Source organism: Gopherus flavomarginatus, chromosome 3 (genome assembly GCF_025201925.1).
Source record: "Gopherus flavomarginatus isolate rGopFla2 chromosome 3, rGopFla2.mat.asm, whole genome shotgun sequence".
NCBI lineage: Eukaryota > Metazoa > Chordata > Testudines > Testudinidae > Gopherus > Gopherus flavomarginatus.
The window spans coordinates 216394208-216408046 of record NC_066619.1 but is presented as its reverse complement, the minus strand read 5'-3'; the positions used below and the strand labels follow the sequence as shown (position 1 = coordinate 216408046).

At 37.7% G+C, this 13839-nt stretch overlaps 1 protein-coding gene across 2 annotated transcripts in view; it reads left to right on the top strand.

Annotated features, from left to right (window-relative positions):
- The window catches only part of GLRA3 (glycine receptor alpha 3), a 155460-nt gene that overhangs the window by 35290 nt on the left and 106331 nt on the right, over positions 1–13839 (top strand). For both annotated transcript variants that reach the window (XM_050945353.1, XM_050945354.1), the window contains exon 3: positions 6607–6674. In XM_050945353.1, coding sequence (XP_050801310.1) covers positions 6607–6674 — 68 coding nt within the window. The remainder of the gene's footprint in view (positions 1–6606; positions 6675–13839) is intronic.

Below are 13839 nucleotides of genomic sequence, written 5' to 3'. Positions count from 1 at the left end.
ATATTCATCAAACAAATCACGCCAAAAGATATGTATTATTTTGATCAATATACAATATTTGCTATGGCTAGGAAACAAGTTCCTTAGAGATTGATGGATTGTTTGCCAGTTGCATGCCTCAGAAAATAGAAACTATTGGCCTCTTGCTTGGGAGGAAATAACCCTGGGTATAAAACAGAACTTGTACAATAACAATAGATTAGTTCCACTTAAAATATTACTTCCCTGTGTGTGTGGAATCTTTCTATTTATTTGCCTCCTTATTAAAGGTGTTCTCAACTGTATACCATAGCTATTCCTTTTAGCATGTAAATTTCAAGTTCAATCTAAGTCTTGGATTGCATTGCCTGGTCTTATTTGCTGGAAGTCCTCTTTTGTGCAGCACAGCTTTTCTTTAAATCTAAGGTGAAGCTGTGCTGCACAAAAGAGGACCTCTGGCAAATGAGACCAAGCAATGCAATCTCTTTCCTCTTTTTCTCTGAATCTTCTAAGACTCCATGGGTGAGTATTGTAAAAACTCAGGACAGACAGCTGCAAGGGTAGGGGGTAGAAAACAGTCCAAGAAGGGTAAAAGGCCCTCCTCCCTGTCAGCTGAGGAGGGGTGACTACAGGTCAATTAGGATCAGCTGAGAGAGAGTTACCTGAGATCAATGAGGATCAGCTGATTCCAACTAAGGGCTGGAACTTGAGACCTTTTAAAACCCTCCCCTGTTGGGAAGAGAGAAGGGGAAGTCAAGCTGCCAATAGGTGAGAAGCAGCAAGATAGCAAGCCTCACCATGAGAGGAGGCTGCATTCCCTCCCATAAGGGAGAAAAACAAGCATAAAAGACCGGCTGAGAGAAGGCACCGACTGCCTCTGTGCAGCCAAGGGGGACTGTTTTACCCCAAGCCTGTCTTGCCAAGGCTAAAAGCAACTGAGGTTGGTGAGACCGAGAAGATGCCTTGCAAGAGTATATAAAAGCAAGAATCTTATAACTTAGCAATTCCTTTGGGGATTGGATTTTGGTATTTGTCATGGGCACCATGTAATCACAATCTTCTGAGGAGGCTACAGTGTGGAAGGGGCAGATGTTCAGCAATTAGTGGATTCAGTATGGTGCTTCTTGAATATATAATTCAAAGGACTGGGAGACCCTTTTTTGGTAACCATCTGACTGTAAAGAGACAAAAACTTAATTCAACATTGATTTGTTGTTTCTTAAAAGTGTACTCTGTAAATTTTCTAGACAGCTATTCAATTTGAATAAATTTGCCAAGAAAGATTCAGATCTATTGCTAATAAATATCTCCTTAAACTACTTTGCCACTTTCTTGCTATTATTATTCTAAGAACAAGTATGAACAAGTGTGAACATGTGGAACTTCATGCCATTTGGACTTTGTAATTTATCAACAATTAAGATATGAAACAAGTACTAGTATGAAATCTCAGACTATCAACCCTGGTATAACTAGAAATTGAATCACTTTCTATTAAAATTCCTAGACACAGAAGATACTATATTCTTTGACTACCAACTGCATGTCATACTTAATCTTCATAATTACACTTTTTGTTTCTGACTGCTTTGTATTTGTGAAGCAATACACAAGATAATCCTGTTTTTGTTCAATAGAAGAGAGGGATTAAGCAATATTTTCGAAGAGGTCCAATATTAGTTCTAACTCTAAAATATGGAAATTTGGAAACATCTTTGGGTATGGATGAGAATACAGGAGAAGAATCCCTGGTAAAAGCTTGTCCTAATTATAGAATATTTAAGACTATGCCAAAATGGACCATAACAAGTGCCTCACTCAATGAGAGGAGGAGAGGGACTCTTGCCTTTGGAGTCCATGTTATGTTTTTTCCACTCCTTCAGTTGCGGTGAAAAGCACTAGGTATGAATGCACCACTGTCTTCCAAATCTGGGTCCAGTCCTGAAGTCCTTATCTATTCAAAGCTGTCAATGTCTGAAAACAGAATTTTCAACAAGTTAGATGCTCAGGATCAGGCTCTTTGTCATGAACAGTCCTTTTGTACATAGGAATGTGAAGGGATGAGCTGTAGCTATTTTAGGAATAATGCAATGGGTCAAACCGTGCCTCTGTGGGTCACAACTGAGAATAACAAATTCAGGACAAACTGCTTAGAAATAGGGCAGACACACTCCAAAACTGGTGGTTATTCTCCCATAAAATATACCAAACCAGCAATGAAAGTAAACTTCTGTTTTACCACACTGGCTAACAAGAAGTCAGAAAAGCAGTTTTCATTTATTTATGAAAAGAAAGAAAGAAAAGTGAGAGTTAAAATTGGTTAAAGAAATCAAATACATACAATAAATGCAAAGTTCTTGGATCAGGCTTGTAGCAGTGATGGAATAAACTGCTGGCTTGTTAAGTCTCTGGTGGCTTCCAGATCATTGGAAGGTCCTCAGTCCCTTGGTTAGAATGATCCCATTAGTACAAGTTCATCATAGTCCAGAGGTTTGAGCAGGAAAGAGGCAAAATGGAGACTTTTTTTAGGGCCTTTTATAGCTTCTGTGGAGGGAAATCCATTATTTCAAACAAAGTGCTCAACACAGCTACTGGAAAATTACAGGTAGAAAGATGGTGTTTGGAGTCACATGAGCAAGTCACATGTCCATGCATGATTTCACTTAGTCAGAGCAGTTGTTCACATGAAAGTCCATCAGGCATGGATGAGAGTCTTTCATGGTCCATTGTAAGTTAAGTGTCCCTTGATGGGCCACTTAACTTGAATAGTCCCTTCAAGATATGCAGGCTAAATACCTTGTGGGCCTTACCACGGGAGCAAACATATTTAAAATACAGGTATAGAGCCAACGCTCATAACTTCAAATATTAAAATGATACATGCATACAAATAGCATAATCATATTTAGAAAATCATAACTTTTCTAGTGACACCTTACTTGACATACTTTTATATAAGATTTGTTGCAATTATATAACAGTGGTAACAATTATCTACGTGGTTATATTTTAATCAGATAACATTACAGTCATTACCTGCTTTATAATTTCCAACATCTCTGCTGATGATCGTGGAAAACTTACAGTAGCATGATGCAAGATACATGATGTCTTACTTATTATAAAATTTAATATTGAATGGTTTACTTTTAAAAGATAACTATTTTAAAAAACATCAGTCATAAGTTGTTTATTAGGTATTTCATCATAACACTGAGAAAGTATTGCTAAGATAGTCACTGAAGTGCAATACAGGGCAACAATATTAAACTTTGGAAACACAGTACATGTTTAAATATTAAAGCTAACTCTGATTTACAATATTAAAATCAGTGTTTCCCTGTTTCTCAAAGCTGATATACTGTTCTGGAATACTTGGGTTAGTTATTCTTATCATTTGGTGGTCAGGTGGGAGCACTACACAAAAAGCACCTAAAGTTTTGACATAAAGGACACTTGGCCCCACTTTGTCATTCCTGAATTCGCCTGTTTTCCCTGCACCTCACTCTGAGTTAGTCATAGAAGCAAGCACTACTTCTTCTTCTTCAAGGTTAAACAAGATAAAACTAACTCATCATGGTATTTTGGAGAGTATAGAAAACAAATTTATCCTGCAAGTGCAGAAATTTGGGAAGAGATAGGAGAGCCTTGTTCAATCTGACTATTTCCATCTTTCTTGTCATATGTTGCTCCTCTTGTATGTAGAGGCTTTGTAGGAGAAAGCTTGCAACTCCCCACTCAAGTAGCCTCCATCATCTATATACTTAAGCCTGCTATCACTTCTTAGAATGCAGCAAATTTTCCTCTCATTCTGTAAATCAACCCAGGGAAACTCAGATACTGCTAATCTCTGGGAATACAGTGCTCTCTTCCTGTCTATCAGAGTAACAGTGACCCAGTAAACAATAGCTCTCCAAATCTGAATGTGGAAATGTCAAATGAGAATCCTTCTATTCTTAACATTCTGTGAGAGGATTAGATTTGCACCATCTAGACAGAATAAAGCCCAAGAGTTTGGCAGTTACCACAGAGGAACTTTTCATATTGATGTAGAGTATAGGCAATGATTTTAATTTTCATTTGATACAAATTGAGATACTTTTCTTTTTTAAATAATTTCATGTAACATATAGTAAAATCCATACTGGGGGCTTACTCCTTTAACCCATCTGTCCTAATCATTTCTTATATGGAGAGTGACTCCACTTTGGATTTTGCTTTACTTAATTTACATTTTTAAAGTCCATATGGTTTCTTCCATCTAAGAATAATCTGCTTGTTTTGCATCACAGAAGTGTCCCTACTTCCCATTTCTTCTGTGTGCATCAACAAAATATAGGAATATACTCCACACGCTATCAACTCCAACTTTGTTAAAATGTTATTTTTCTCTCACCTCTTATTTCCTACCTGTATAATTAACTTATCACATTAAGAAATTTAGATTCAGATCCTAGTAAATTGAACTAAACAATCTAGGATCACTTAGGAAAGCAGGAACATGTGTTAACCTATGACTAGAAAGGACATCCCCTATGTATATCTATCTCTTGGTTTCTAAATGTGTTAGATAAATTATTATATTTAAATATTTTGCTAATTTTTAATTATGGAACTGTGCATCTGATCCAGAGCATTATTTTGTTGTTTTTCTTCAATAACTGATATGCCATTGGGTACACTATAAAATGTCATTAGGTTCTTTTTCGAAGTAGACAGCAGCATGTTGAATTGGAAATGATAGAATGTACTGACATATAAACAATGTGATGTATCTTGGAACTGGAATTTACTAGTGCACACACATTGGATAACTTCACAACCCAGTGGCAGCCATTAAGTATGATCCCCTGAAATCACCTTCCCATTCCCTCCTACTACTTGCACCCTTCCTTGGCACCAGTCATATCTTGCATTGAAACTCAAGAAACATGAGATAAGGCAGCTTTAATTTTTTAAATTAGTAAATTAAATGCCATCATTGTCAAAGTGACTGAAAAATTGGTGCCTTCTTACCTAACAGATCTGCTTCCTGTATGTACTCATCTCAGTGAAGTAAACAGAGAAAGATACCTTTTAGTGCTTTTTTCTTCTGTACTTCACTTCAGAGCCAATACAAGAAAAGAACCCAGCTTGGCTTTCAAATTCCAAACTGAGTTAAATAATAAGAATGATGATTGGGCTAGCAGTTAGAAGAAAAATTTTCGCTAATTAACAGAGTAAATGTGATACAGAAGTAATAGAGAAACTGTAACATCAAATCCCATAATACCACGTTTAACATTATTTTAAAACCCTTTTTGCATAAGAAGATGATTCAGCTCTCAAGTCAGATGTCAGACTCACAAGCATTGCTCTGCCATTACTGATACTCTGCAAAGTCAAGGAAGATAATAATTGTTGATTGAATACGATGGAGCTACTCCTGGTAGAAAGACTATGCCTGGTAGGAAACATTTGCAGGAATGGATCCTGAACAACAGATAAGGACAGAGCAGTGAAACGAGGATTAATACATGGATGGATTTAAGTGGCACGCTGCAACTTCTACTAAACTAACACAGGGGAGGAGTGCTACCTATGACCCATATTACACATAACTGGGTTTAGACTTTCCTCAGCCTAGCCTGAAGGATGCAACTTGCTCTGAGTCCTAGCATACTCCTTTCCCTCTCCCCTCAACAAGGGGGACAGAGAGTGCAGAAAGGTGGGGACCTTGGCCTATGAGGGCAACAAGATCTAACCTCAGTCTGTGAAGACCATAAGGTGCCACTCTATCCCATGAGCCCAAGGCCAATCACTAAAATCCAAGCTCTTTTACTGGCCACAGGGGGTGCCAGCAACTAGTTTGGTCACACCCCACTCAGCCACTATGTCTGGTATCACAATTCCTGCCCAATCCATTTCCTCACATTCTGTAGCTATATGTTAGAGCTTCTATCTGATATCATCTCTGAAAAATTCAGGCCAATTGTAAGAGATGCTCACTGCTGAGACTGTCCTCTTTCACTGCCAGCCCTATCAAGTTTCCCCACCTGTGGAGACAAGTGAGTGCCATTTCTGTGGCTGTCACAAAGCAGTATAGAATCTAGCTCATTTTTTTCTTAGCACTGAATAGCCAACACAGCTAACAGGAGCAAAAAGCTCTAATAATGTGTTTTTCATACTAAAGAAGTAGATAGGATTCAGAGATTGCAGATCTGTCAAGTAAACAGTTACTTTTTTCCTGTTTGCTGTGAAGGACTGTGATGTATATTCTGTTGTACTAAAACTGACATGTAATCCCTTGATTGTTTTAGATGACATAGTACAAATTCAACAAAAAGCACATTCACTTGTGCATAGCATCTTCCCTCAAGACATGATGAACTCCCTTCTCTTTCCTGAGCCCTAATTGGGCTTCCTACAAATTATAGGACAGTTAATGAATCTCTGAAAAAAATGAACTGAAAAAAATCCATTGAACAGTTAAAATAACAGCGCTAACAAAACACACTCTCACATCACTTAAAAAGATGTCCTGAATGTAGTCTCTTACTTCTTCCCAAGTGATTAAGCCTTTGTTTTCATCATAGTTAAGTCTGTTAATATATTTTGATTGTCACACAATATTTTTTTTCTTTGCAGGCCCTCCAGTTAATGTTACATGTAACATATTTATAAACAGCTTTGGATCCATTGCAGAGACAACCATGGTAAGGCAACTTAAAGTAACTCAAATAACTGAACAACAAGTTACGTCTTATTTTAGGTTGGAACTAAACTGAGGAGGAAATCATTTTTATTGTGGTTAAAGTCAATAAACAGAATATTTAACTCAATAGTTGGTTTTTCTGGTAGAAAATCCATAATTTTACTGTTACCATGCTGAAGAGTGCACTTGTGAGGGCCAACAGTGATGCTTTTCATATCTTCGGTGATAGTTGTAAGGAAATTTCATAATATGTATTTTTTTTTACTTTTGAATTAAAACGTTTATGTTCTATGGCATTTTATCTTTCTAATAGCACAATTTATGGCTCAAGTAGCTTTGTTAGTTATATGCTATTGTTCCATTTCATATAACAGATGGGGGAATACATTTTACATGATGAATGTCTTTATTTTCTGTAAAGTATTATTTACTATAAATGAAATGTAGTACCAATGTATAGATTACATTAAAGAAAATCAAATATTTAGAATCCAGTCCACCAGAAAAATATCCATAGCTGCCTGAACACTGAAAGCCTTGGAAGGCTATGAAGGCTGGTGACACAATAGACTGATCTTTCCAGGTAGAAAGCTACCTTAATGTTGTGGTTTCTGAGGGGAAATTGTGCAACCTAAACAGATTGAAGAGGTTTCAAGGGCCAGCAGCCATATTTGGGTTAAACAGGGGATAATACAATGCTTAATTTGTAATGAAAAAGGTGAGGAGGGAGGCTCAAGCAATTTTTTTTTACTTTCATAACTGACATGGCAAGTCCAGAGGTGCTAGGGCTATAAACTGCCAAGCCAGGAGGTGCCAGAGGTCAGCCCTAGCACAAATTAAGCACTAGGATTATTTAATCCTTAGCTGCTGTGGAGAAGGACTCCAGGCATGTGTCTCTTTAGCAGCTCAGAGAGCGAATTTGAGGGAAGCCATGGGAAGGGTAGGCTTATGTCTAGTGAGCAAGCAAACTATACAAATTCATTGGCTAACCTCCATGAGAAAGGAGATGTTCAGCAGACTGCAGCTGCTACTATATACAGTGGTAGTCATGAATTTGGAGGTGGGAAGGACAAGTCCACTCTTCAGGAGCTGTTTCCTTGGGCTTCCCAGGGGAAATGAGAATTTAGCTCTTAAATTTCAGTGAAATTTGGGTTTTGATAGGGTTTTATCTAAAAGAAAAATGTGAGGAAAGAATGAAAAAGTAACTCTGGAAGTCACACTAAGTGCTTTCCTATTTCTTTAATATATGTATGTATCATATTACAAACACTGACAGCCATTTAGAGGCTATCAAACATTTCTAGAATATTTACACCTGTTCATGAATTTGACATTTTTCGTGTTAGCGTATACACAGAAATGCTTTTATTTAATTTCAGTTCAGAGAGCAGGATTATCTAATGTACTGATTGCAGGCCTGGGAGCCAAAACCATGTGCATTTAATCTCAACTCAGTCACTGATATGCTAGGTGTCCTTGCCAAGTCTATTACATTCTCTGTACCTGACTTTTCACACTTGTAGCATGAAGATACAATAGTGATGTAGCAGAGGTACAGATTGATGTTTTTAAAGCCCTTTTGAAAAGACAGAACACTATGTCATTTCCAATGCAGTTGCATAGATGCTAATATAATTACAAATATAAATTGTTTTTGCTCCACGGACAGAAACACCACTGATAACTGGCAATTCTATGAGTAGACTAAGTGCAGTATGTGGACTTTAGACAAGACAACTTTTATCCAGAAAATAGCTCTAAATTTGGGGCCAGATTTATGCCCTAAGAAATAGTGCTCACAAAGCACACAATCCCTGGATAAGGTGTGTTTAGGCAAGGGGAGGACCATCATTTCTCCTACCCATAGTGTTCTGGCAGGGTGGTGGGGCGAGGAACTGGCTACACCACTTAACATTTAGCAAGTAATACTGCCTCTATAAGCCTCACTGTGCCAGAAGGCATCAGAGCCCCAATCCAGCAAGATACATAAGCACGTGCCTATTTTTAAGAATAGGATCAGGGCCTACATACCTTCTATTGGCATAAGATAGCCTTCTCAGCATTTGGCTTTTGAAAGTATTTCCTGCTCACTGTGCTCCCCTGGCTCTCAAAAGCCAAAATTTAATCTTAATTAAAAACATGTTCAGATTTGTTTCATGTACGTTGGACTCCTAATTTCCATTTTAACCATTTCTTCTCCATTTTTAAGTTACTTTCACATTGTAAAAGGTTATATTCTCCTACCAAAGAAGGTGATACATTTTGCTCTGTTACAACCTTAGAAAGAGGTTAGTTAAAATAATTAAAACCTACACATAATATTTAAGCTTAGCATTAATGATCTTTGAAAGACACCTTCCAGATAGGAAAATAGTGATCTGTACAATTTGTTCCCAGGCACAATGAGTGTCAATAAATAATACACACTTATCATGGTATTGCATAAATAGCCCAGAGTCACATACATTATAAATATAGGAAATCCCAAAGCATTGTCAGCATCATGGTATAATATTTATTAACTTTTTTAGTAATGCCATCTGCAAACATGTTAAGGCTGCCCAAAAAACTGCAACCTAGATTACATAGCAACTGCTGATACTCCATAATACTGGTAATTTGTTTGTAACTTATGCACAGATGCTGCTCAGAGAAGACTTTTACTTATGGTCAGTAGTTGTTGAACTCTGTTGGAATGAAATCAGTCATTTTAAAATGAGCACTCACACATGACTTTATTTGTGACCTGTGATGACAAATAGCTCTTGAAAACTAGGACAGTGTTTATACCTTAACGTTACAATAGTAACATCTGGCATTTTATTACAGACTGGATTTTTTTTATGCAACTGTGCTGAATAGGAGTATCCTACAGTATTTTACTATAGTATTTGTTGTTTATTCTGTCCAAGTTACATGAAACACATGTGACCAGTTACCTTCTTCTTGGGATTTGTTTTAAATCACTATGTATACAGACAATTTAGAAGCCTGTAAAGACAATGTCCAAAATGTTATTAAAGTATTTCTTTCCAATCTTTATATAAAGGATTTTAAAAGAAAAATTAAATACAAATTAGGGAAGTAATTAATTGATATCTGAAAGCATCTCTGGAATTTAAACTTCTAAATGTGTATGAATCTAATGTATTTGTTTTAAAGATATTTGCCTATGTTTACAGGAATTCTCTTAGCAATGTACCTATAATCTATACTGTATCAGTATACTAGAAATCTATGTAGTATTTGCATTGTGGTATCTTTAAGGTAATCAAAATCTTTGAGCTCCCTCTGCTGGCTTGGCTATATATAACACAAGAGACAATTGGCTTAAATCAGAGGTGATGTCTTCTTCCATATTCCTTATACCAGTTTTTACACTAGCACTTTCATTGAGGTTATGTCAGATTTACCCTGGTGTGAAATGAATATCAGGCTTCTTTATACTCAGATAGGTTCCGCAAGACCAATGGATTCCCTTGGACTGGTATACAAGTGTATCGAAGGAGCCAGAAGGTGTAAGTGAAAGAACTGGGTATGAGTTAAATTAGGCTACCTTGTTACCCCTCCAATTAGTTGCTTTGACTTTACACTCCTATCTTCTGCTCCCTTAGAATGTGAGTTTAAGTAATGTGAACTCACATTCCCGTTCATTTCAGTCTCAGTGAGCCAAAATGAAAGGTTATTTTTAAAGGAGGGAGTGTATGTTATAGATTCATAGATTATGTAAGTAAGATCAGTCTAACTGAGCCTATATAAATCTAAGGGAGCCTATGTCGGTGTAACATATATTGGTTTAACAAAGGTCAAAATTATGGATGGGGGGGAAGTGGAGAATGAGAAATGAGTAAAGCCTTCCAAATTTGGCCCATTGTTTGATTTTTTTTTACATGCCCCCACAAATTTGTATTCCTTATTGTGTGATCCTGGAATTTTAAAAGTCAAGCAATGATAGTAGGAGGCAAAAATATTCTTTCTAGATTCAGACGCACAAAATATTATAAGCATTTTATAATTCAATCCCATTAATTTGCCTAATTAAATATCTAAACAGCTCATGATTGTAAACTACATTGAATTAAATCAATTTCATTTTATTAAATTAAGAGCAGGTGTTTATTTTGAAAATACACAATAGTAGCATGTGTCTTCAGTGGTATTCTGGCTATAGAGACTTTATAGGTTTATGCAACTTTGAGACTTAAATATGACTTAAAGGCTTGATCTTGCATGGTGCTGGGCACCGTAGCCCTCATCCAACAAAGCACTTAAGCACATGTTTAATTTCATGAATGCGATGAGTCAATGGACTGTCTATGTGCTTAATGTTAAAACATATACTTAAGTGGTTTGCTGGCTTGGGGCCAGGGTGCTCAGAATCTTGCAGGATTGAGTGATGGGAGCCTAAAAAGTTTAGTATAGTTTGATTTACTTGTTGGTAACAACTCTTAAAAGATAATGGAATCTATAGTGTCCGTATTATCCCTTTTCATACACAAAGTTTCTCACGATAGCACGATATGGTACTGTGTAAGATATATCAAGATACTTTTAAAGAGATGTATAGCAATTCAATGTACAGCAATCAGCAGTGCCCAGCTAAAAATTAAAAATGATTATTGAGTTTTAGTTTAAAGGATGAGAGTGGGCTCATTGTTGACATTTCTGGTTTCAGAGCTTCAGAGATGAAGCAGAGACTTGCAAATATGGTGTAGTTGGTTATAGGGAAGAGAAGTAAGCCAGCATCAAAGAATCTCATTTAGCACTTGAGAATATGATAGGCCAAAAAGGAGAGAATATTTCCACCAAATTTCCTAAAGGATTTTGAAGGTCAAGAAGAGCACACTGATATTAACACAGAAATAAGCTAATATATCTCTAAGTGAACTAACTATACATGTGCTAAGAGTGCATTGATACTGACTCTTGGAAAGAGGTCTAATGGCAAATGCCATCAAGGCAGCTAATTATCCTTTAAAAGAATGTGTGTCTCTTGCTTATTCCTGCCAAACCTCTGGTCATGAGTATTTCTTGAGTCTGGCTGCAAATAGTAATGCAGCCCAACTATGGGCAGGAACTGGGTGAGCTGCCTCTTTTGCTGCTAGCAGTACCTTCTCTTAAAGCCTGGGATATTATATAGACAAAAACAAGATGTGTTTTTCACCTACACTAAAAAAACCCATTGTTTACCATGTTTTTTGACCAGTCAGCATTACGCCATCTGTTATCCACTTCTTCTGTTTCATCAGCCTGACCTTCTTATAGCTGAGCATATCTATTTCTGCCATGTTCTGCTATGGGATTGTCTTAAAACAGAGTGCTTGAAGTCAATATTCCCTTATATGTATGTTGATAGTTGTAATGCTCTTGGTATGCTTCCTAGATGTTTGATACAATACAGTCTGTTTAGTTGGTAACCACTAGTGTCTGTGAAATGAGTCTTCCTTTGGCGGAAAAGTGTATAACATTAGACCTAACATCCCTTTATTTGTTAGTGTTTACAGTGATTAATGTAGAGTAGTCTAGTTTGCACATTTTAGATCACAGCCCCATAACCTGAAATACAGGTCACCTTCCAGATTCAACATGCTATAGAAATTCCTTTATTTCTTTATTTCCTGCACTCTGATAATTAAATCTTTCCCTTCTAGAAGGGCAAATAGAAACATCACTTCTGCAATCTACAGATTGATCTTGCACTAGGTTTGAAATTTGTGCTATTTATCTTTCCATATTCTGTATCATGATCCTGCTTCTGCAGTCTTTAGCTTAGGTCACTGAGTCAGATACAGACAAAGGTCTTTCAAATTCTGCTGGGCCAGCAGCTGCTCAGTTTGTTATATGAGCAGATTAATCTGTGCAAATCCTCTTGCTGAACCTGCATTCTAATCTGCCAGTTTCATTTTATATTTCTTTTCCATAAAAGACCTATCACACACTCTTCATGTATATAATGAAAAAGTATGTAAAAATGCACTCATCTTCTACATTAAAAAATGCGCACATTAATAAAGATGCCACAACAAATGGGTGTTAATCTAATTTGCAATCAGATTAGGGCACTCTTTTTAATCTGTTGTTTTTTAAAGGATGAAATGGGAAACATTCTTTTCATCTAGTAAAGTTGAAAAGTATGAAAAACTTCGTAATTAGGAATTTTCCCAAAAATGTTACCTTCACTACCACAGTAGTTGCAACACTGAGGGCTTGTCTACATCACAAAGTTGCAGCGCTGGTGAGGGGGTTACAGCGCTGCAACTTAGGAGGTGTACACATCTGCAGGGCATCACCAGCGCTGCAACTCCCTGTTTGCAGTGCTGGCCGTACTCCCGTTTTGTCTCGGGTGTAGAGGATCCAGTGCTGGTGATCCAGTGCTGGTAATCAAGTGTAGACACTTATCAGCGCTTTTCTTGACCTCCGTGGAATAAGCAGGTATCCCAGCATACCTGAGGAAGCCTCTCTGGTAATCAAGCAGATCTCCTTCCACACGGTTTGCTCCGGTGTTCTCCGAATCCCCCCCCAAGCGGGTCTCCTTCCCAGCGGTTTGCAGGGGGGTTCGGGGAACGCGAGAGCAAACCGCGGGGAAGGAGATCTGCTTGCTCGGGGGTTCGGGGAATGCGAGAGCAAACCGCGGGGAAGGAGATCTGCTTGCTCGGGGGTTCGGGGAACGCGAGAGCAAACCGCTGGGAAGGAGACCTGCTTGCACGGGGGTTCGGGGAACACTGGAGCAAACTGAGGAAGGAGACCTGCTTTCCCGTGGTTTGCTCTCGCGTTCCCCGAACCCCCCTTGTAGCCGCCCAACAGCGCTGCAGTGTGGCCACATCTAACACCACTTGCAGCGCTGGTTGCTGTAAGTGTGGCCACTCTGCAGCGCTGGCCCTATACAGCTGTACTAATACAGCTGTAACAACCAGCGCTGCAAAATTGTAGATGTAGACATACCCTGAGAGCTAATATATAGAATTTGTATTCTACACTGGGGTTTACATTTTTGAAAGAATCAAACCACGATGACTATATCTTTTTTTAGCATCAGATAAAGATTTCAGTGATCATTAATCCATCTTTCACATTATTAGTGCGTCTGTGTTGTTCTCAGAATTTATGAGTAGAGTAATATGTTTCTTTCACATGGTACCAATGTTCATTTTAAAGACCAACTCAGC